Source organism: Talpa occidentalis, unplaced genomic scaffold (genome assembly GCF_014898055.3).
Source record: "Talpa occidentalis isolate TD23 unplaced genomic scaffold, MPIMG_talOcc4v2.1 talOcc4.17, whole genome shotgun sequence".
In the NCBI taxonomy this organism is placed as follows: domain Eukaryota; kingdom Metazoa; phylum Chordata; class Mammalia; order Eulipotyphla; family Talpidae; genus Talpa; species Talpa occidentalis.
The window spans coordinates 49,660,537-49,684,876 of record NW_023601754.1 but is presented as its reverse complement, the minus strand read 5'-3'; the positions used below and the strand labels follow the sequence as shown (position 1 = coordinate 49,684,876).

Below are 24,340 nucleotides of genomic sequence, written 5' to 3'. Positions count from 1 at the left end.
ATCCAGGAATCCTGTGATCCTGTGCTAGGAGAGGCCCTGTGGGGCCTGCACCTCCTCCTGCCATCCGGTCTCCTTCTCACACGTTGGAAGCCACAGCCGTTTTTGAGGAGTCTGTGCCTCTGAGGTCCCGGACTAGAGAAGCAACTGCACGTGGTCCAGGGACCCCAGCGGGTCTCCACGGCACCCCCTGAAGCTCCCACTCTGGCTGCAGACGCCAGTAGTGTGGGGTCTCCAGAGAAAATGGACAGGGAACTCAGGCCCAGGCTCAGGCCCCGAGGGCAGGGCAGAAATGCCCACAGGAGGCCGCGGGGCTCACTCGGAAATGCCCACAGGAGGCTCGCCAGGGAAGAAGGCTGAGGTCTTGCATGACGGCCGCAGCCCCTGCCGGCTGGAGGGCCTGTGCTCAGTCTCAGCCCCCCATCCTCAGCCTCCGGTGCACTGTTCACACGGCACATGGGGGAGGCGCGGAACACAGACGTCCCTCCTCGCAGGGACACGGCCCCCCGGAGAGTGCCCCTCTGCCCGAGGCTGGCTGGGAATCCCCACTCTGTGGCTCCCTTTTCAGAGCAGGTGTCAGGTGTGGAGCTGCCACTCCTGGTGATCCCCACGCCGGCTGGTGGAGATCTCCACGGTGGCCCGTGCCCACCCCAGCCTGTCCTGGACCCGCACCTACCGCCAGACCCCTTCTCCGGGGCCCTGGCCGTCTCCCCGCACCCATCCACCCCTCAGGCCTGGGAACCCTCCTCTGGTCCTGTTTCGCGCCAGCTGCGGGCACTGTCTAGATCTTGGCCAGGGAGGGCAGGGAGGGTGTCTCAGGTGTGTTAGGGTTTTAGGGAGAGACAGAACAAGTTAGGAAAGAGGGTGCCCCATCCACCATGAGCTCGTCTCTCATGGTCGAGTTGGCAGCACGACGCGCTCTCGCTGCAGCTCCCGGCAGACAAGCAGCGGGTGCTGGGGCGGCAAGTCCACTCCCGACGGCAGCGGTGAGAATTCACCCTCCGCTCCGCGCCAGGGAAGAGTCTGCGCACACGGACAGGACAGCGCGGCCCAGAAGACCGGTGGGCGGTCCTAGGGGAGACAGTTGCTGACTGGGTGTCACCCTGAAAGTAGCTGTGATAAGGGATGAGTGAACAGCACCCACGGCCAAGGCACAGTAGGAAGAGCTGTGAAGGCTGGTGGTAAGAGCCCAACATGGTAACAGCAAAATAGGACTCCGTTTCCTCCCCCCGAAACAGGGCAGGGCAGGGCCTGAGTTTCAGAATCGCGAGGATTTTCCTGCCCGACCCGGGCCGCGTGGAGGCGGAGTGGACGGAGCTGGGCGGCCACCGCGGGAAGAGGACACGGTGGGCGGCGCCGCCCCCGCTCTGAGGCCGCACCCCGAGAGCTGGCAGCAGGCAGGACAGCTCCTTCCAAGGGCTGCTCTCCAGGGTCCCACATAGCACCTGTGACTTCTGCTTTTTCAGAAAGCGCGGGCTGTTAACCCCAGTTCTGGATCCCGGTGCCCCCCAACCCCCTTAGCCGGGTGAGCTCTTGTAGCTCTGGTCAGCATCCCGCGGGTTAGTGGGGGACAGGATGAGCTGGGACAGGAGGAGTTTCACACTCTCGAACCTCCTAATTTCAACTGCTACTCCGAGGCTGGGAACGCGCTGAAGAGCAACTGTGTTGTCTGAGCGGGGCGGACGGGCTGCTTGGGGGGTTGAGTTGCAGGGAAGGGGGCTGGATTCCTGTCTGGACCTATGTCCGGCACGGAAGGCCTGTCCACACAGGAAGTCTGTGCCTCCCTCCTGGGTCTCCATGTGTGTCCTTGACATGTGAAATCTCTCACAGCTCCAGCAGGTCTGTCCTCCAGTGGCCCTGCGTTCTTGACACCTTTTAGGGTTCTGGTTCTTCTAGGGGGTGAACGGCATCCACTGGAGGCTGAACTGTCCGGTGGCCTCGGCTGACATTTCGGCTCACCTGCTCACATGGAGCCTGAAGCCTGAGGCCCTGGTCTGCTCTGGAGCTGCTGAGGCCCAGGGACACAACCCCGGGGGCAGCAGCCAGCACAGAGCAGGGGCCAGAGAGGGGACCTGGACTTGGAAGGGATGGCCCAGGGCTGTGGAGGGTCACAGCCCAAGGAAGAGGTGCCTAGGAGAGCTCAGGCAGAGCCGCGTCTTTGGGAAGGACTTGGGGTCCTGGGCTCAGCCAGGAGCGGTCTGATGGGGCTCAAGGATCTGCAGTCAGTGGTGTGACCTCCTGGGATGGGTGGGGCCCAACTCCAGGGCATAGACCTGAGGCTTCTCTGACCTCATGCTCAAGGCCCTGTGGTGACTTTGTTCAGGGAGAAGACAATCAGCCTCAGGCACCTGCACCCCTGCAGACACGAGGCCAATGTGCTTTACGATTCTGGCCTGAACCCCACCTCTGCCTGGTGCAGGCCTAGTGTCCCAGCCCCACCTGGCACCTCTGAGACCTAAGCGCCCAGACCCAGCCAGTGCCCAGGGACAGCACTGGGAGTGCCTGCAGGTCTGGACCCATGGCTGCCGGGCAGGGCGGCCTCACGTGCTGCGGGCCTGGGTCTGCGGCAGAGCAGCCTGCTCAGCAAGCACAGCCCTTCCCGAGAGGCACACCAGCCTGGAGTCCCAGACCCAGGAGGGAAGTGGCAGCCACGCTCTGGTGGACTCTCGCCTTCTCCAGACACCATGTCCCCAGGGCAGAAGGCATGCAATGGGGAGGGGGTGTCAGACACAGCGAGCGTGGGGAGAGGGCGGGGCTCAGGGAACAGGGTAGAAGCCACCAGTGGTTCCTGAGGAGGCGTGAGGTGGGAGGGAAGCCTTTGTGGGTTTTTAAGTGAAAGGGCAGTTCAAAGGGAGCTGCAAAATGTTGCTTGTCAGGAAACAAAGCAGTGATGAATGTGCACAGCTGGGGAGGATCAGCAATTCTCTGGCGTTTCTTTACATTTTGCGCACAATATCGTTGTCTTTGGTCCCTCCGTTGTCCAGTTGGAGACCACACTGCACTCAGCTCCCATTCCAAGCTGGCTCCTCAGCTCCGGGCGCCTTCTCTCCGATCTCAGAGAGGGCTAATAACAGCCCAGTCTCTCTTCAGCAAGCCGCTTTGGAACTCCATAGAGGATTCCTGACTAGACCAGGATCCTGCTTTTGAGTCCCTCAAATTTTGAGTAATTTGACTTTAAAGCAGCATCAGCTGTTCACTTTATCTGCAGCTCCAGGTTTTGGTAAGAGATCAGATCAAGTCAAAGTGCACAACCACCTGGAAGCGTGTTTTTTGTGCCACTGGGCACTGCTGTGTAGTCTTTCTGCTGTGCCATGTGGGTCAGCTCCCCGGCTGGGATGGAACTCAGGCCTCAGTGGCTGGCGACACCTTGATAACGCTAACACAACTCCTGCCACCAGATAGGCCCAAACAGAATCAAGATTAAGGTGTGCCACGGAGAGTGTGTGCAAGGACTAGATGGGAGTGTTTGGACGGAACCAAACAGCATTTGCACGATAGTAACAGCTGCTTTGAGGCTTCATGTTTAAATAGTCTTTTAAAATGCAACAGAGGGGCCTCCCTGGTGGCGGGAGGGGTTACACATCAGCACTATGGAGCTGTCCGCAGCCACTGCAGCACGAGTTCGATCCCCTGCTAGGGAGCTACCCACATGGCGCAGCAGACCTCTCCTGTCTCCCCACTGCTTCCCTCAGCAGTGGATTTCGGTAGATTGACCTGTTCTGCTCCCCACTCTGTCTCCTCTCACCCCCATACCTCTGGCTTACACCCCAGCTCTTGCATACATAAATAAGCCTTTTTTAGAAACAATAAAACGCAACCGAACGCTAATAGCAGGCCTTCTGGAACAGGTTTCTAGCTTTTCTTTGAAATGAGCATGAGACACTTGCGCCCCCTAGTGGCTCCCCGGGTAAGGTTCCGTTTTAAGCGGAGCCGTCCAGGGTCTGACCCCGTGAACACCCACCTCCCATCACAGCGACTCGGGGCTCTCCTAGCCAGGGCGCCGCGACCCGACATCCTGGACGGCACAGTCGGTGGCGCCCGGAGTCGTGGTCTGCAGGTCCCGGTGTGTCTTTGCTGGGAGAGCCTGGGGCACCTTTGTGAGCAGCCAGGGAGCGTCAGCGAATACCTGAATAAGACGGTGGGCGGTTCTGGGGGAACCGCGATGAGCGAGGACAGATCCAGTAACGGAGGGACGCGGAAAGGAAGAGGGGTCGGTCGCTTTGCACCCCACGGGCCCCGCGGGTTCAGTGCAGCGGGTCAGGGAGAGGGCGTGAGGCGCCAGGGGTGAGTCACGGTGTCTGCGTGGGCTGGACACTGCGGCCTGGTGCGGGGGAGGAAAAGTAGAACCTGGGGAACTGCTCTCTGTCCACCACAAGGGAGGTTCTGGGGTCACAGCCACCAGGGCAGCTGCACCCTGGTCTGGGCGAAGCCCCCGTGTCAGGGTGTGATTCAGGGGCTATCTGTGAAGCCAATTACCCCTCCTAGTAGCCCCAAGGACCCACTAAGTCCCCACTCCTTGCCCAGCAGGCAAGTTCAGGAGGCTTGAATAGATGAGGCAAGCTATACGGTTGCCACGGAAATCGGGCCATAAGACCCAAGGCCTCACCAGAAACAGCAGACCAGCTCCAGGAATGCAGAAGCAGGACCAGGGCACATTCCCTACTGAAGACCGGTGCCCCAGACCAGACATCCCAGCAGATAACTAGTGCAAAGCCATGCCCAAGTTAGAAAGTTCCATGAAAACAGAGTACACAAGAGACCCTCAAATCTTTCTTCGCAGGCGGAAGGGTATCTCCCATCTCACCCCGCTCCCTTTCAGGGCACTTCAATAAGTCAACCTGCTTCGTCTTCCACTCTGTCTCTGATGAATTCCTTCACCCCAGTATTAATTAGACTGCCATAGTTTCCATGACTCCTTCTTTGCATCCAATTAATTGGCTAGAGTGGCTCAAGAGAACTCAGGAAAGCCATTTACATGCTAGATCCCTGGTTTACTTGCTACAAGAGAACATACTCAGGAAGAGCCAGATGAAGAGATGCACAGGGCAAGGGACGGGGGGATGTTGCAGAGCTCTGTGCCCTCTCTGTACCACCCTCTGTGCCCCTGTACCACAGTCCTCAGCTCTCCAAAGGTCTCCAGCCTGGGATTTCTCTGAATCTCCTTCTCTTGGATTTTTATGGAGGCATCATAACTCAGGCATGAGAATGATTAAATAGTTGTCCAGGGCACTCTCCGACCGGCAGAGAGGAGGAAACAACAAACCAAAACGACCCACAAGAACAAACGACGCAGCAAGCGGGACTGTGAGTGGAAAGGAACTATTGCAGCCACCACACCCCGCGAACGGGAGCTGAGGCGAACCCTGCAGGATCCGCCACAGCGGTGAGCGAACAGCTCCTGGCGCCATTAGAGAAGAACAAAGACTCCGGGAGACGCGCACACAGCCCGGGCTGCCGGTAAGCTGGCGCGGAAACGAGGCGCGCTCGGGGAGCTTGAAAAGCAAGTGCAGACCTGGATCGCGGCTGCCCAGGTCCCCGCACCTGCGACCTAGGCTTGCGGGGAGACGCACGGAGGTCCTCACTGAGGTGAAGGTCCCTCCCTGAGTGAGCAGGAACCAGGCGCCCAGGCACGGGAGCTGTGCAAAAGGCGCCATTCCCGCGCCACTGAACTGGGCTACAGCCCGCGTCCTGGAACTGAGGGCTTTGAACTGAGACCCGGGGCACGAAAATTCGGGGCGTGGTTTCTCCACGACGGTGGGGCACAAGGCAGACACAGCACCCCAAAGCTGTTGAGGTGTACCCTACCATTCCCGCTCTGTTCTCTGTCCCACGGGGTGGGGGGAGGCGAAAAACAGCCCCCCAAGGACAATAGGAGAGATCTCTGGCGCCACCTAGCGACCAGGAAAAAAAAAAGTCGCTAACACCCTATAAAACAGGACATTTCTTATGACTGCTTGAAAAGGGCAGAAGGTTTCTGGAGGACCCAGTGGCCAGCCGGGAAGTTATTCCACGCCAGGCCCCTTCCGACCAGCAGTCTGAGCCCACAGAGGGAGCAGGCACCCACGTCCGGGGCAGACCGGGGGCGCAGAAGAGTGTGCCTGAAACCGGAGGCGCAGGGACTGCATCCCGCTTCGCCATTTGAGAACAGGGACATTTCTTCAGTAAAAACTGCCTAAAACCAGCAGAAAGCTCCCCCAGAAGACAGAGATGGCTCCTGGAAGAGCCAGAGGGGAGCGGAGAAGTTCACCCAAGATGTCAGTCAGTCCGAGCAACACAGTGTCCCAACGCATACGACAAATTAGAAAACAGACAGTAGGGAGTAGAAGAACCACACGCAACCTAACAACTCCTCAGGAAAGAAGCACACCACAAAAAGAAAACCACTCCCCAGATTGCAACGACAGCAACTTGGAAGAACTTCTGAGCCTTCCAGAAAGAGAATTTAAAATTGCCATGATTAAAAAAGTGATAGATCAGAAGAAGGAAATTGAGTCCCTAAAGAGGGAAGTAAGAGAAATGCAGGAGATCAAAGAATTAATGGAGGAACTAAAGAACTCTGGGAAAAGCAATGAAAGCAGAATAGATGAAATGGAAGAACGAATAAGTAATCTTGAAGACACAGAAATAAAAAGAACCAAAACAGAAAAGGAAAGAGAAGTACGAAGGAAAAAGAATGAAGAAAGACTTCGGGAACTATCTGACTCCATGAGGAAAGGAAATATAAGAGTTATAGGAATTCCAGAAGGAGAGGAGAGAGATGTAGGAACAGAGAAAATATTCCAGGAGATAATTGAAGAGAACTTCCCAAATGCGAAGAAGGAGCTGAAAATTGATATACAAGAAGCAAGAAGAACACCAAACTTCCACGACGAAAGGAAAAACACAGCAAGACACATAATAGTAAAGCTCCCAAGAATCCAGGACAAGGAAAAAATAATGAAGCTGACAAGAGGGAAGAAACAGATAACATTCAAAGGAAAACCAATCAGGCTGACATCAGACTTCTCTGAAGAAACACTACGGGCAAGGAGAGAGTGGAGGGACATAGTCAACAGACTCCAAGAAAACAGATGCCAACCAAGAATACTCTATCCCGCAAAGCTCTCTTTCCTCCATGAAGAAAGAATATGGACCTTCCCAGACAAAGAGAAACTCCGGAATTTCATTGCGACTAAACCCCCACTCCAAAAAATACTACAAGGAATCCTAAAGCCAGAACCTCAGAGGGACGAATAACAACGAAAGAAGACCAAAAAAAAAAAAAAGTTATTAAAAGAATAAATAAATAAAATCAAAGGAAAGACAAACATAATGGCAAATACAGATGCTAACATATCAATATTAACTCTAAATGTAAATGGACTAAACTCTTCAATAAAAAGACACAGAGTTGCAGCCTGGATTAAGAAACAAAACCCAACCTTTTGCTGTCTCCAGGAAACACATTTAGCTACAAAAGATAAAAATAGGCTCAAAGTCAAAGGATGGAAAACAATCCTACAAGCAAATGGGCCAAAAAAGAAAGCAGGAACAGCTATACTTATATCAGATAAAACAGACTTCAAACTCAAAAAAATAAAAAGAGACCCCAATGGTCACTACATTATGATTAAGGGGACAATACTTCAAGAAGAAATAACACTCATTAACATATACTCACCAAACGAAAGAGCACCAAAATATATCAGACAACTGTTGTCCTCTCTGAAAAGAGACATCAGAGAAAACACATATGTAGTGGGAGACTTCAACACACCACTATCAACAATGGATAGATCAACAAGACAAAAAATAAGTAAAGAAACTAAAGCTCTAAATAAGGACCTAGAGCATTTGGGCTTAACAGACATCTATAGAACACTAAACCCAAAAAAAACGGAGTACACATTTTTCTCAAGCGCACACGGATCATTCTCCAGGATCGATCACATACTGGGGCACAAGACAAACATCAACAGATACACCAAGATTGAAATCATACCAACCATCTTTTCTGACCACGAAGGCATCAAACTAGAAATAAATCATAAAAAGAAGGCAAGGAACTATCCTACCTCATGGAGATTAAAAGCCACACTACTGGAAGACCACTGGACTAACGAGGAGATCAAAGAAGAAATTAAAAAATTCTTTGAATTGAATGACAAGGAGGACACCGATATCCTAAATGTATGGGATGCAGCAAAAGCAGTAATAAGAGGAAAATATATAGCAATAGAAGCTCACATCAAAAAACAAGAAAGAACTCAAAGAAACAACCTAATCTCGAAGCTCAAAGATCTAGAAAAAGAACAACAAAAAAACCCCAGAACCAGTAGAAGAAAAGAAATAATAAAAACCAAAGCAGAAATAAATGAAATTGAAACTAAAAAAACAATCCAAAAGATCAATGAAACCAAGAGCTGGTTCTTTGAAAAAATAAATAAAATAGACAAACCCCTAGCCAGGCTCACAAAGGAAAAAAGGGAGAAAGCACAAATACACAGAATCATAAATGAAAGAGGAGAAATCACAACGGACACAGCAGAAATCAAAAGAATAATCAGTAACTACTATGAACAGTTATATGGAAACAAGTTCAACAATCTAGAGGAGATGGACAAATTCCTACAACTCTACAATCACCCAAAGCTAGATAAAGAAGAAATAGAACACCTAAACAGACCAATTACAAGCAGCGAAATTGAAATGGTAATTAAAAACCTCCCCAAAAACAAAAGCCCAGGACCTGATGGATTTACAAATGAATTCTACCAAACATTCAGAGACGAATTAGTGCCTGTCCTTCACAAACTCTTCCAAAAAATTGAGAAGGAAGGGACAATACCAAACACGTTCTATGAAGCCAATATTACACTAATACCAAAACCGAATAAGGACAACACAAAAAAGGAAAACTATAGGCCAATCTCCCTAATGAACACTGATGCAAAAATCCTCAATAAATTTTTAGCTATCAGAATCCAACAATGTATCCATAAGATAATTCACCACGACCAAGTTGGATTCATTCCAGGGGCACAAGGATGGTTTAACATCCGAAAATCAATCAACGTTATCCAACACATCAACAAAAAGAAATATAAAAACCATATGATAATATCAATAGATGCTGAGAAAGCTTTTGACAAAGTGCAACACCCATTCATGATAAAAGCCCTTGAAATTCTTGGGATACAAGGAACATACCTCAACATCATAAAGGCCATCTATGACAAGCCAACAGCCAGTATCATTCTCAATGGTGAAAAGCTGAAAGCAATTCCATTAAGATCTGGAACAAGACAAGGATGTCCACTCTCACCACTGCTTTTCAATATAATACTGGAAGTCCTAGCCAGAGCAATAAGACAAGAGAAAGACATCCAAGGAATCCAAATAGGAAAAGAAGAAGTCAAACTATCACTATTTGCAGATGATATGATAATATACATAGAGAACCCCAAAATCTCCACAGAAAAACTAATTCAACTCATCAATCAATTCAGTAAAGTGGCAGGATACAAAATCAACACGCAAAAGTCAGTAGCCTTCCTATACACAAACAATAAATCTGAAGAAGAAGAAATCAAAAAAACCACCCCTTTTATTATCGAAACAAAAAAAATCAAATATTTGGGAATAAATCTAACAAAAGAGGTAAAGGACCTATACAAAGAAAACTATAAAACACTGTTAAAAGAAATAGAAGAAGACACAAAGAAATGGAAAGACATCCCCTGCTCATGGATTGGAAGAATAAACATTATTAAAATGGCCATCCTACCAAAAGCAATATACAGATTCAATGCTATTCCAATCAAAATCTCAATGGCATTCTTCAAAGAAATAGAACAATTATTGATGAAATTCATATGGAATCACCAAAAACCCCGAATAGCCAAAGCTCTACTGAAAAAAAAAGAAGGAAATGGAGGCATCACACTCCCAGACTTCAAACTATACTACAAAGCCATAATCATCAAAACTGCATGGTATTGGAACAAGAACAGACATACAGACCAATGGAATCGAATAGAAAATCCAGAAATAAACCCACAGATTTATGGTCAACTAATCTTTGACAAAGGAGCGAAGACTATGCATTGGAGCAAAGAAAGTTTGTTCAATAAATGGTGCTGGGAAAACTGGGTCGCTACATGCAAAAGAATGAAGCTTGACCACTACCTCACACCATACACAAAAATCAACTCAAAATGGATTAAAGAACTAGACATAAGACCTGAAACCATAAAATACATAGAAGGAAATATAGGCGAAACACTACGGGATTTGCACATCAAAGACATCTTTACAGACACATCACCCAAAGCAGTGATAGTGAAGAGAAAGATAAACAGCTGGGACTACATCAAATTAAAGAGCTTCTGCACAGCAAAAGAGACAATAACAAAAACAAAGAGAAACCCCACCAACTGGGAGAACATTTTTGCACCCAACACTAATGATAAAGGACTGATCACAAAAATCTGCAAAGAGCTGATGAGACTCAGCAACAACAAAGAAAATAATCCAGTCAAAAAATGGGCAGAAGAGCTAAAAAGAAACTTCTCTGAAGAGGAAATGCAAATGGCCAACAGACATATGAAAAAATGTTCAACATCACTTGTCATCAGGGAAATGCAAATCAAAACTACCATGAGATACCATCTCACACCAGTGAGAATGGCACATATTAAAAAAACTAGCAACAACAAATGTTGGCGAGGATGTGGAGAAAAAGGAACTCTTGTGCACTGTTGGTGGGAGTGCAAACTGGTCCAACCACTGTGGAGAGCTGTGTGGAGATTTCTGGACCTACTAAACATAGAGCTTCCATATGATCCAGCAATTCCACTCCTAGGTATTTACCCAAAGGACACAGAAACATCAATTCCAAAGAGCACCTGCACTCCTATGTTTATAGCAGCACTGTTTACAATAGCTAAGCTTTGGAAACAACCCAAATGCCCAAAAATAGATGACTGGATCAAGAAGATGTGGTACATATATACCATGGAATATTACTCAGCCTTCAAAAAAGATAAACACATGCAATTTGCAGCAACATGGATGGCACTGGAAGGGATCATGCTCAGCGAAATAAGCCAAAAAGAAAAAGAAAAATACCGGATGGTCTCACTCATAGCAGGAATCTAGAAAACTTAAATAAGGGACCAGGAAAATGAATATAAGAAAGTGAAAATCAAAATCAACAAAAAACTATGAACCAGAGACACTTTTTGGGGGGTGGGGGGCGGGAGGGGAAGGATTGGGGTCAGAATGGGGCGTTTGCAATTGTATGGGGGAATATAAAAATAAAATTTAATATTTAAAAAAAAAAAAAAAAAAAATAGTTGTCCAGTGGCCATTGATTCAACTTCCGGCCCTTCTTCCCTCCTAGGAGATCAGGGTGTGGAGGATGAGAAATACTAACCCTCTGATCACGAGGTTGGTTCTCCGGCAATCTGCCTCCACCCTTAAGTGGGACTTAAAGCCACCTCATTTGCAATAACAAAAGACTCCTTGCTCACTCAGGAAAGTCAACACTTAGGAAATTCAAGCATTTTGGGAGCTGTGGGCCAGGCAGTGTGGAGGAAGCTCAAACATACAAGAGAAATTTATATTTGGAAGGAAGGGGGGACAGCGTGGGAACAAAGGTTGAGGGGGTGCCACGATCTAGGGTAGAGGAATCTGGGTGCTTGGATGGTGGGGGTGGGATGGAAACATACATCTGATGAGGTATGAACCTAACCCCCTAAATCATGTACAGTGTTGTAAACCGATGTCACCTCAATAAGGGGGGGGGGGTAGGGAGAATGCATAGTAGGAAATCTGCACACCCATTGTTTATGGCCTGTCTGCTCTGAGCTAATTTTCCGGCCCGAGGACATGTCTGGAGGGGTGTGGGGAGCAGTGCTATCTGCAGGCCACCCTCAGCACCGGGGGCCGAGCCTGAGGCCAGGTGTCCAGGAGGGCGATAAGGAACTCTGGGTGGACATCACCAGCTCCTGGCAGCAGAGAAGCCTGCCCACTGCTGGACTGCCTTTGGTCAGCGCACTGTAAAGAGCCAGCTGTAGATGAAATGCGAAGGCGGCTTCTTTAGGGTGTTAACCCCATCTTCCCGGTCGCCGGCTGCCAGATTGAAGAGCATCTTAAAGATTCAATTCCTGTTTCCACTTTATTGGCATTTGGCAGTGACAGGTGGCCTGAACTCCAGCCTTCTGGTTACAGAGGCTCAGCAAAATAGACTCCTACTCACCAGGCTGGCCTGCGACAGACACCACTGAGTGTCCAGTCTGCAGCAGCAGAGACCACCCTGAGCCCTGGCGTGGCACCGTTCCCAGGGGTGATCTGGCAGCCACCCAGTGGCGGATTGATGACAATGGACTCTTCATCATGGAAGGGGCAGTGCTTCGTCCTTACTGCAATTGACACTTAATCTGCATGTACGCTTCTCTTTCCTACACACAATGCTGCTGCCAAAACTACTATCATCAGACTTATAGAACAGCTTGTTTGCAACTATGCTATCCCACACAGCATTGCTTCTGACCAAGGAACTCAATTCCCAAAAAAGTGGGGCAACGCACCCACGCTCATGGGATTCACTGGTCATGTGTCCTGAGGACTGGCTTGACAGAACAGTGGAAAGCCCCACAAGAAACTCTGTCACAGTGTCAACGAGGTGACAGTACCTTGCAGGGTTGATGCCAGGGTCTCTACAAGGAACAACTGTATATTACACACAGTCAGCATGGACTATATGGTGCTGGTTTTGCAATAGTCCCGATTCATTCACAAGTCTAGGATTCAAGGGATAGGAATGGAAGTGGCATCACTCACTACAACCCCCAGTGTCCCCCCAAGCGAGACACCCACCCTATTGTACCCAGCAGTACCCAAGGCCAGGAGAGTGGGTTCTGCTGTTGCTGTCCACTGTGCTGACTGGGGCCTCGCCATTAGATTCTTATTTCAGCACCATGGTCAGAGTCTACAGGAGCCATATCTTTCACTATTTGAGGGTGTTCCGTTGGCAAGTTTGCATAAACTGAGTCCAAAATAGCCTCCATGCAGTATTCTGACATAATATTCAGTCAGAGAATGCGTTGATATTGATTCAGACTGCCCGTGCGTCTTGAACAGAGATGGAACTCAGATCCTCGGGATGTTGGCCCCTCCCACACACAGCATGGCAGCCACAGAACAGACCAGGGTGTGATATAACGTGAGCTCTCCCTTCCCTCCCAAGACTATCTCTTACCAGACCAGTTCAGGACACAGCTGCTGGGTATGAACAAAAGCTAGCAGACTTGGGGTCACACCAAATTCTTTGCAAAACTTCAACCTGCCTCTTGCTAGCTCTGTGTATTTGGGAAAGTGACTTTGCCTCTCTGCTTTTTTTTTTTTTTTTTGGCTTTGAGGAACTGGGGTGTAGACCAGAGGTGCGGTGGGGGTGGGTGAGAGGATTCATCAGAGACAGAGTAGGGAGCAGAACAGGCGGATCTACTGAAATGCACTGCTGAGGGGAGCAGCGGGGAGACAGGAGAGGTCTGCTGCACCATGGGGGTCAGCTCCCTGGCCGGGCATTGAACTCAGGCTGTCATGGTTATAGTGCTGAGACTTAACCCCTAGGCCACCACAGAGGCCCCAAAAGTGACTTTTGGGGGGGGCACACAGTCAGGAGTTGGCACCAGAATGCAAAGTCCAGCCTGTCTAACGCCAATGCATGGGTTCTTGCCACAATCTTACCTGCCCAGAGTGAGCATCAAGGCAGAAGGAATCACAGCAGTCCCCTCCACTGCCCACAAGAGAAGACTGATGCTGGCAGGCCTTGATCAGGAACTGGGAACACCTATTTCTTGGCTCCTCCCTCCCCCTTCGGCTCTGCCAATCACACCAAGAAGCAGGACTGCAGGACTTTTCCTAGTGGGGTGGAAAGCCAAGAAGGGGGAACTGCAGATATGCTGAGCTTCAGGGGCTATGGCACTGGAAGGTGGCTCTGCTGGGAGGAGGCAGGAGCTGAGATCCATGAGGGGGAGTTCCAGAGAGAGGGCTCAGCTGTCCTTGGAAGAGGGCAGTTTGGCTGCAGTCCAGTTCTGGCCATGACTTCACCCCAGGCGCCCTCTGAAGGCAAGGCTCTCTCTCTCTCTGTCTCTCTCTCTCTGTCTCTCTCTTAGTCTCTCTGTCTCTCTGTCTCTCTCTGTCTCTCTCTATCTCTCTCCTCCCCCTTCCTCCCGTCAGCTGACCTGCCCTTAAATGTTCCAGACATGGGCTGGCAGCACTGGGACCAGAGAAAAAGGGCATCTGGTAACCAGTGCTTACTTCCCCTTAACTCAACAAAAATTAAATAAAATTTAATTTTCCATTTTCAGCCCCACTAGCCACATTTCAAATGCCCATATTAGGCAGTGATAACAGAACTTGTCTATCGTCCCAGAAAATTCTGTTGAACTGTCTTCCCTGCTCGACCACAATCCCCTGCACCCTGTATCTTCCATCTCTCCTTTGTCACAGCCAGTCTGCCAGACACAGCTTCAAAGCTCCTGTACAACTTGGCAGCTGCATTAACTAAATGCCTGGGGGGGAAAAGAAAGAATTTTGTGCCTCAGTTTCCCCATCTGTAAATGAGGATAATATCAAACCTCCTGCCACAGAATCATTGCAAGTTTTAAATGAAGGTGCAGAAGGAAAAGACTAGACCAGCTCCTGGTAGATTTGAAGAAATTGGGAACTGTCAGTGGCTGTGAGTGCTCTTGTTATCCTCATAGCTGCTGTTACAGACTTTCTGTGCTGCGCTGAGATAAGGTCACAGCTCACACCTTTAAAAATTTGTCCATAGTAAAAATGAATGGTTCCCAAAACAAACTGCTCAGCAGGTAAACAGTGGTGTCCCCCACTCCCCCACCCCCTGACCCCCAGCAGGTGTTCCTATTTGCTTATGTAAAATGCATGACATGTTTTCTTTGGAAATCATCTCAATACCCCACCACAGTAGGGCTTTGGAAACATTGTGGGAGCCCAGGGTGGGGGGAGGATCCTCTATTGACCCCTAGTGGACAGAGCCCAGGGAGGCTGCTTAACTTCCTGCAGTGCAAAGGAGGGACAGGCCCCCAGATGAAGAGCAGGACACCCCACAACAAAGCCATCCTGTCCTGATGACAATGGTGCCAGGCGGAGACCCCTGGTATGTGTTTGTAAGATCCCAGCCCTCTGGGAATGTGCACATCCCAAACTAATTCCAGAGGATACATGAGATGGGGATTAGAGTAGGTCATCAACACCGGTTAGAGAAGATTCTTTGTGTTTCTCTATATAAATGTGTTCATTTGTCTATGTAACTAAAAATTACCTTGTCCACAATGAAACAAAATAGTGGCAAATATATCTAAACTGACCAGAGAAACAAAATTCCTTTTATGAACTCCATCTTCCTCCAAATGACCTCTCTATCCCCCTGCCTCCCTCCCTCCTCTCTCTCTCTCTCTCTCTCTTCCTCTTTCTCTCTTCCTCTCTCTCTCTCTCTTCTCCCTCTCTCTCCCCCCCGCTCCCCCTCTCTGCCAAGTCCTGCCCACCCCCTTGCCTCCTGTCTGGACTTTGCCTTCCTGCCACCATCTGGCTTCTGCTGCCACCAGGGCCTCTGGGATATTACCAAAGCCAATGGATCTTCTTATCATGCTGGGTTGCCATAGAGCTGGCCAGGAGGACCTGTGCATCCTCCTTACCCTCCCTGGGCTTCTGGAACACACTTCAGATATGTCCCTTCTTCCCCCAGCCTCCTTTCCTCTCTGACTGCTACATGGCCTTGTCTAAGACCCTTTCTCTCCTCTTATCTCTGCCAAGCCAACCTTCTCAGATGCCCATCCCAGGCCTCTGCTCTGCGACACTTCAGTCCAGAGCCAGCTATGTGATTTGTGGCACGATGCAAAAGAAAATGGATGTTCCTTGTTCAAAATTATTAACGATTTCAAAGGGGCAGAGTTCTTCTGAGCACCAGCAAGAGGGGCTGCCAGGTCACCCTCAGAAGCTGTCCTCACCTCTCTTCGGGCCTGGAATCATACCTGCTCCTCCTCCAGGCTGCTCACCCTGGGGTGGCCCAGCCCCCCAGCCCTTGCCTGGCGGCGTCCTGGGGTTGGACAGAATGCCCTTCTAAAGGCGCACAAATCCCCAAACCTACGGATCTGTTATGTCAAGTGGCAAAGGGACTTTGTGGATGGGATTTAATCTAGAGCCGTGAAAACAGGGAGATTAGCCCATGGGAGGGTTGCTTTTTGGTCATTCAGTAGACAATATCCTGGGGTGCCTTTGTGGGTGCGGCTGACATCCCTTACCTTTGAGACTGTGGGTGGGCCCCATCTCATCAGTTGAAAGGCATTAAGAGCAAACCGTGGGCTTCCCAGAGGAAGAGGGAATTCTTCCTAGACAGCAGTGCCTAGTCCCGCCTCCTGGAGGACAGTTTCCCGGCTGCCACGTGGATTTGCACTTCTCTGCCCTCATCGCCAGATCCAGCCCTCGAAATCAATTGTGTATAAATATAAATATATATAAAGTTTTACTGATTACCAAGTGATAAGTATTCATTGTACAATGATAGAGTAGGTGTGTGTTATCTGTGTATAATCTGTGTATAAGGTAAGTTTCTGCATCGTGGATGTGCACATGTATTAATAGACACATATTGCTGATCTAACAGACAGGTGTGCCAGGTGGAGATGTGCATTACTATGGCATGTTGGTATCAGTAATTATAAGTATAATTGTGTAAAGCTATATATAACATCTTATATATAAAGATAGGTACCTTAATCTTCAGATATCGTAATTACGTATCTTAATATGTGTGTGGACATATGTGTGTGGAAACACGTAGGGGAGCTATAGGGCACCCACACAAGGGTACTGTCTCCCTGCAGGGCTCTCCGGTGGCCCAGTCAAACCACATGGCCATTCAACGCCTGGGCCCTCTCAGGCTGCAGGCAAGAGAGAGAGATGGAGGAAAATGGCAAATGAGGGAGATTTGACAAATCAGGGGGACTTGGCGTATATCACTGGGGTGAGCCAAGTAAAGGCTGCAGGCAGCCCCTAGCAGTAGACCAGCTGCCTGACTGACAGCCAGCAAGAGCCAGGGACACACAGACTGGTCCTGGGTCCGAGGAGAGTTGGGAGGGCTCTCCTCCCAAGGCAGGGCCCTACCTGTTGGACATGCGCATTTCAGCCTCCAGAGACCCTCAGGACCCAGCAGGTGCGGCTGACTTGCAGAAACTGTGAAATAGTAAGTGTGGGTGGTTTAAATCATGGGGGGTTAGAGGTTCTTAATCTTAGCACCTCTCTTTTGAAACCCCGTTCGTTTGGCTCCAAGGCCAGGGAAGCCTGCCTCCTGAACCCCTCTGGGGTCTCCACCTCACCTCAGCTCAGGTCCTTCCTCAGGCTCCCTGCACCTTGCTGGGGCCAGGACTAGGGTAAGGCAAAGGAAAAATCAAGGAGGCACCGAAGATTCAGTAACCAGGATAAACAACACCATAATGACTGCAGCGTGTGAAAAAATAATAAATAACAATCTACAACAGGTGCTATGTCGCATATTAAACGAAGACTGGGTTGGTGCTATTGACTTTCCTTTTGCTCAGGCCCCAACAGGACCATCACATCCTCACCCCGTCTTCAGTTGAAGTTGGATAGTTTCATTAGGGATTTCGAGGCATTCATTTTTCAAAAAGGTGTTTCATGAAAACAGCATTGATCTTCGAATGTGCTCCACCCACCCCATGGGCTAGCGCCTGGCCATGAAGAGGAATGAAGCTCTCCTCCCGGATGCAGCTCCCTTGCTTGTTAAAGGACACTGTCTCTTCAGACCCACAGCCCCAGCTCCCAGCTGAGCCGGCCTCCTCCCCGCCTCTACTCACCACCATACACACATCCAGACACACTCTCGTGTGCACACGCAGCCCGACTGAGCCGACCTCCTCCTGCCTAGGTGTCTGCCCACCGCACATACCTCAAACATACACTCGTACCCCTACCGAGCCAGCCTCCTCCCTGACCTCCTCCTTGTCTTGCTGCTGCTGCTGCTGCTGCTGCTGCTGCTACTGCTGCTACTACTGCTGCTGCTGCTGCTGCTACTACTACTACTACTGCTGCTGCTGCTGCTACTACTACTATTACTACTACTACTGCTGCTGCTGCTGCTGCTGCTACTGCTGCTACTGCTGCTGCTGCTGCTACTACTGCTGCTGCTGCTGCTGCTACTACTACTGCTGCTGCTGCTGCTGCTACTACTACTACTACTGCTGCTGCTGCTACTACTGCTGCTGCTGCTGCTGCTACTACTACTACTACTACTGCTGCTGCTGCTACTACTGCTGCTGCTGCTGCTGCTACTACTACTACTACTACTGCTGCTGCTGCTACTACTGCTGCTGCTGCTGCTGCTACTACTACTACTACTGCTGCTGCTGCTACTACTGCTGCTGCTGCTGCTGCTACTACTACTACTACTACTGCTGCTGCTACTACTGCTGCTGCTGCTGCTGCTACTACTACTGCTGCTGCTGCTACTACTACTATTACTACTACTGCTGCTGCTGCTGCTGCTGCTGCTGCTGCTGCTACTGCTACTACTACTCACACACACACACACACACACACACACTCTCTCTCACTCTACTGAGTCAGCCTCCACCTTGGAGGAGCCACCCTCTTCTTCCCCACCCCCCAGTCATCCTGGCTGCGGAGGGGTCTTCCTGAAGCCCAGATGTGACCCTCTTCTGGCCACAGTCACAGGGGCTCAGCGGGGTGGAAGGGCCTTCCTGAGCAAGAGCTTCAGACAAGGACACTCACCCAGGGAGCTCCCTGCAAGGGTGGGGAGGGCTGCACCCCGCAGACTGCCTGCTTCTCTCTCTCTCTCTCTCTCTCTCTCTCTCTCTCTCTCTCTCTCTCTCTCTCTCTCTCTCTCCCCCTCCCTCTCTTTCACCCCTTCCCCCTCCCTCTCCCTCTCTCTCCCTCCCTCTCCCTGTCTCCCTTTCTCCAAACACCACACACTCCCCCAACAGCTGCGGAGCTGCAATCTGGAAGAAATTACTCTTCGAAAAAGCCAGACTTCCCCAGTTTCAGGAAATTCCAGGCCGGCAGGGGAGGGGCCGGCTGGGGGCGCGCCCGTCCAGCCCCCTCCCGCTCGGCGTGCTCTGCGCTCGGCCCTGGCCTCCTCCCGCCCCCACATTCAGCCGGAGGGGCCTCCACTTTTCCACTGCTGCTTTCTAGGCCTTTAAATCCTGGAGGCAAACTTTTTGGGGGAATACAGAAGGTTGGGAGGGGCGAGCGCCCGCACCCTCTCTGCCCCAGACGACCAAGCCAGACTGGGCGGTGGCTCCGGGCCCACTGGGCTCTGACCATGGCCCCCGGGAGGGGCTGACGCTTTAGAGCCCGGCGCAGGTAAATAGGGGATCCATGCCAGGCCCCAGGGGTGCAGCTAGGCTCCTGGACTGGGGGTGGAGGGGCTCGGGCTCCAAAGGGTTTAAGGGGGTAAGGTATGGGACCCTAATTTCTGGAATGAGGGAAGGGGACTGGGGGCCTGGATTCCTAGGTCTAAGGGGGGAGGGGAGGGCTTGATCCTTTACCCCAAGCTGGGAGGAGTAAGAGAGCCAGGACCCCTGGCAGCTGGAAGAGGGGGGCTGATGAGGCGACCCTGGAGAGTGGACACCTGAGTCCTGGTTCCCCCTCGAGGTCCCACATGATACTTCCTTTGCCAGGTGAGTCCCGCCCGGAGGAAGGAGGAAGAAGGCGAGCGCCCGCCCGGGACTAGCAGGCAGAGGCGGGCTCTGGAGAGGAGGGGTGGCCCAGCTTGAGCCTGAGCGCTAGAGCCGCCCGCCTGCGCGGCAGTAGCTCCGGAGGTAAGGGGCGGCGGCGGCCGGGTCCGGGTCGGGTCTGCACCGGAGCGGGACAGATGGCCAGGGAGACGGTGACTGCTGAAGTCACAGCCACGGCCACGTGGACTCAGGCAGCGTGCCCTGCAGCCCCCAGGGGACTGGGGTCCCCCCTCTCCAGGGGTCCTGGCCCCCTAGGCCGCAGTGCTTCCTCGCCTCTCCCAAAAGTCTGAGAACCAGTTGGGCTGGATCTGGAGCGGGTTGTTATTTCCGCGCTGGCGGGATGTGGCCTGGAGAGGACTGAGTTGAACCAGCTGTGCCTCCCACCCTTCCAGCTGCGGGTGAGAAGGGGGCGGCCACAGTGATAGGAGGCCACGGGGTCAGGGACTCGCTGGGTTCCCATCGGTCACAAACAACAGCCCTTCTGTGGGAGCCAGGCCTTCGGACATTTTCCTGAGCTCCCGGGCTGGAGCGAGCAGGCCTACTGTTTTAAGAGGTCTGGAGGCCTAGCTTGGTGTGACATGCATCTAGTTCTAAGCACTAGGGGGGGTGGTGGGGGTTGGCATTCAAAATTGCTTTCTAACTCATGGTTCCCTGCAATGGAAAGAAAAAAGAGAAGAAAACAAACACAGACAAGGCTATAAGAAAATCCCTGACCTTTATAATAAATCAGTGTTTGCCATAGAGATGCCAGCAGCTGCTGCCCTATCCTCTTGGCGGGGGAGGGGCATGAGCAATATAATATCTGCTGACTGATATAATATCAAATCTGGCCCCCAACATTTGCAAATGCTGTGTGACCCAGGGCAGGTTACTTACCCTCTCTATGCCGCAGCCTCCACAGCTGTAAAACACACATTCTAATAATAGTCTTCCCCCTCATTAGGTTGTTCTGAGTATTTAACGAGCTCATTCCTCGGTGGGAACTGGTGCCTGGCCCAAAATAAGTCTTTGGAAAGTGCAACAGGCATTCTGAGTCCGGCTTGTCAGCTTTGTCAATTGTGGGTAAAGGTTGAGGAAGTCAGTTCAGGGTCCTGTGGAATGGAAATGCAGGTCAGGGTGCTGGAGGATGGCAGGCATCTGGCCTTGTATGAATGAGGGTAGTCAGGGGGGCTGAATGGGGGGCAGAAGCTAAGAGCTGTCCAGGGAGGGGTCAGCAGTGGAAGCAGAAACTCTGGGCTGTGCAGTCCCGCACTGTGGCTTTGTGACCTTGAGCAAGTCACATACCCTCTCTGAGCGCCTTGCTTGATCTGAAGTGGGAGTCCTAGGAGCATGTACTGAGCACTTGCTGTGTAACAGGTCCTGTGCTAAATCCCCATGGGCAACAGCCCGCCAAGTCTTACAAAGAGGTTCTGATGTGTCATAGGTGTGTTCATTTTGCAGAGGTGAAGGGGGAGGGACGCCAATTGTCTGCCAGGTTGCCATCAAAACATTTATTCAACCACCTTGAGGTTAGAGAAATTTGAGAAACATGGCAGAAGAGGTAAATCAAGCCTAGTTTTCTAGGGAAATAAAGTGTGTGTGTGTGTGTGTGTGTGTGTGTGTGTGTGTGTGTGAGAGAGAGAGAGAGAGAGAGAGAGAGAGATAGAGAGAGAGAGAGTGTGTGCGTGTGTTTGGGGAGGGGGAGAGGACACGTCCAGCCACAGTCACAGTCAGCCCTCTGTAGCCGCACCAGTTCTACATCTGGATTCAGCCAACCCTGGATGGACAATCCTTACTATGTAGCAACACGTAGGACGGTGACTTCTGTACTGAACACATACATTTTCCTTTCTTGTCATTCCCTAAATAACACCATGTAGCGCCTATTCAGACCACAATGGCACTGTGCTGGGCACCATGAGCCATCTAGGGGTGCTCTGAAGCATATACAGGAGGTGCATAGGGTGTGTGCAGACACTGTATATAGGGGCTTTAGCCACCATGGATTTGGGTCGCCCTTGGGGTCCTAGAACTTATCCCTAGTGGATGGCTAGAGACAATAATATTTGAAATTCTTTTGGCTTTGATTTCTCTCCACATTGCCGCTGATCTTTCCCGGCATGCTGGTTCCTAAGAGAACAGTGCTGGCTGCTTTGCCTTCCCAGCAGTGTTTAATCGGATCTAAAATTTGTCCCACAGTAGCTGTCTGAGGATGGTCGCCTCCCCAACGAGGGCACTATCAGTGGGTGGACACTATCAGAAATAGTCTCTTTGAGATGTTCTGTGTGCCCCACAGAAAGGCAGGGTGATTTTACCTGTTTTACGGAGAGGACACAGACGAGTAGAGGCCATGTCCGGTAATTTATTCCAGTTCACACAGGCGGCAAAGGGTGAGGCGTGGGTTCCCAGAGAAAAAAGTCTTCGTTACAATAATAACAGCGGCTGTGAAAACAGACGCACAAGGTCATCAAAGTCCCTCCCAGAAGTTTCATAGAAACAGCCCAGTTCCAGGAATTGGGCAAAGGTTGGCAGGCCTTCCTATTTACCTTGCAACTGGCAGAGCCACAATAGGATGCCTGGTTTATGATTCACAAGTGCCCAGCTTTGAGTCCATGCCATTCTGGCCATTTCTGTACCACAGGGAAATTAGTTTTGTCATTCAAAAAGGCAGGCAATATAGCCTCTCTTTCAAAACCAGACAATCCCCATTATAGGACGCTGTGTAAATAGGCACAGTCTCAGGTTCATCCTAAATTTCCTGAATGTGAAATTGCACAATACAGGCCTGCATCGTAACAAAGCCTTCAGGTTTCTTTTTATAGAAATAGACATATAGATCGGTATAGATCTGTAGATGTAGGTAGGTGCTACATATAAATATAGATGGATGATACAGATATTAGATATAGATGATGGGCAATACAATAGATGATATAGATATTTAGATCTTGATAGATGATATGGATTATAGCTATAGAGAACAGATGACAGCTATGCAGAGATAGCTATAAAATGGCAGTGTATGTATTTATACTTTGCATATAGTATATATACTTTGTATATAGTGTATATACTTTGTATGGATACTTCGTTCTATATACAAAGACAAGCAAAAACCATGCATTTATTTTAGAATAAATTTAACATCTTGGGCACCCCTGGAAGTGTGGTGGGCACTGGGCACTGTCCCCTGCTCCTGAAAGACAGAATCAGGCAGTCTTCATGAGAGGGACCTGGGAATATCCATCTTTGACAAACAAGTGCCCTGGTCTTTAGGGGGCGTCCATGCAGCAAGCTGCCCTTTTCCTGCTTTCTGTTGAACATTCAGGAGTCAGTACCTAGCGAATCAGCACAGCGGGGTGGTCAGGGGTATGCGTAGGTTTGACCCTGAGATTTCAATCAAGCAGCTGAGGCCTCCTGCCTGTAAAATGGGAGAAATCACACCCTTCACCTGGTCTTTTGCGGTGCTGGGAAGGGGCCAGGGAAGGGGGCGTCTGGAGCTCGGGGTGGCGGCCTCGCTGACTCGCCCCTTCCCTGCATAACCCTTCCCTGCAGATGCCGGTGCTGAAGCAGCTGGGCCCCGCGCAGCCTAAGAAGCGGCCGGAGCGCGGCGCCCTGTCCATCTCCGCGCCCCTCGGCGACTTTCGGCATACCCTGCACGTGGGGCGCGGCGGCGACGCCTTCGGGGACACGTCGTTCTTGAGCCGCCACGGCGGCGGGCCGCCCCCCGAGCCGGGGGCGCCTCCCGCCGGGGCCCCGTGCTCCGCGCCCCCGCCCGCCGTTGCGCAGCCGCCGCCGCCCGCCCTGCGCGCCCCGGCGCCCGCCGACCCGCTGCTGTCCTTCCACCTGGATCTGGGCCCCTCCATGCTGGACGCGGTGCTGGGCGTCATGGATGCAGAGCGCCCCGTGGCTGCCGCCGCCAAGCCCGACGCGCACCCCGGTTCCGGCACGCAGCACTCCAGGGCGCGCTGCCGCCCCAACGCGGACCTCGAGCTGGACGACGTCATCGGCCTGTAGGCACCCCCACCCCCCGCGCCCTTCCGTGCGACTCCCCACTTCTTTATACATAAATGGCCACGGTCTGTGCCTCGGGCGATGTCTGCTCCCTTTGCACGTGGGCGGAGGAACGGGGTGGGGAGTTGACGGGGTCCTGGCGCCTTTCAGAGCCAGGGGCGTCCCCTGGAGTTCCGGCGCCCGCGGAGGCTGGCCCGGCCGGCGGGGTCCCTCGGAGGAGCGCCGGGCGGAGGCGAGAGGCAGCCCCCGGGGCGTGGCTGGGTGGCGCCCTCCTGGGAGGCGGGGGTCCGACGCGGCCGCCTTTCTCCGTCTTTGTGAACGGAGCGCCGCCGCGGGCCAGACCCGCACCCCGGCGGCCCGCCTCCCCCCAGGGGTGCGGCCGGGAAGGCGGGCGAGCCCGCGTGGCCCGCGCGCCCTGCCCGGGTGGAGCTGCCCTTTCCCCTGGGAGCGGCTGCCCCGCGAGTGGCCGGGAGAGGCCCGGGCCTTCTCCCCAAACACCAAGCGTGCGGGCGTCCGGGGTCCCGGCCACGGAGGGCGCCTGGCGCCCGCGCCGCAGACCCGAGGGCCCG

The 24,340-nt window shown here is 51.7% G+C and overlaps 1 protein-coding gene and 1 long non-coding RNA gene across 2 annotated transcripts; one reads left to right on the top strand and one right to left on the bottom strand.

Moving 5' to 3' along the window:
• Positions 1-18,990: 18,990 nt before the first annotated feature.
• CDC42EP5 (CDC42 effector protein 5) lies at positions 18,991-23,845 on the top strand. The gene is made up of 3 exons (XM_037517205.2): positions 18,991-19,404; positions 19,722-19,862; positions 23,313-23,845. Exon 3 carries the CDS (start codon positions 23,313-23,315, stop codon positions 23,772-23,774), a length of 462 nt encoding a protein of 153 aa, XP_037373102.1. The 5' UTR covers positions 18,991-19,404; positions 19,722-19,862; the 3' UTR covers positions 23,775-23,845.
• On the bottom strand, positions 20,483-22,408 carry LOC119249747 (uncharacterized). The gene is made up of 3 exons (XR_005126211.1): positions 22,304-22,408; positions 22,073-22,199; positions 20,483-20,869 (listed from the first exon to the last, which is right to left on the bottom strand). It is a non-coding gene; the product is annotated as an uncharacterized LOC119249747 (long non-coding RNA).
• Positions 23,846-24,340: the final 495 nt, after the last annotated feature.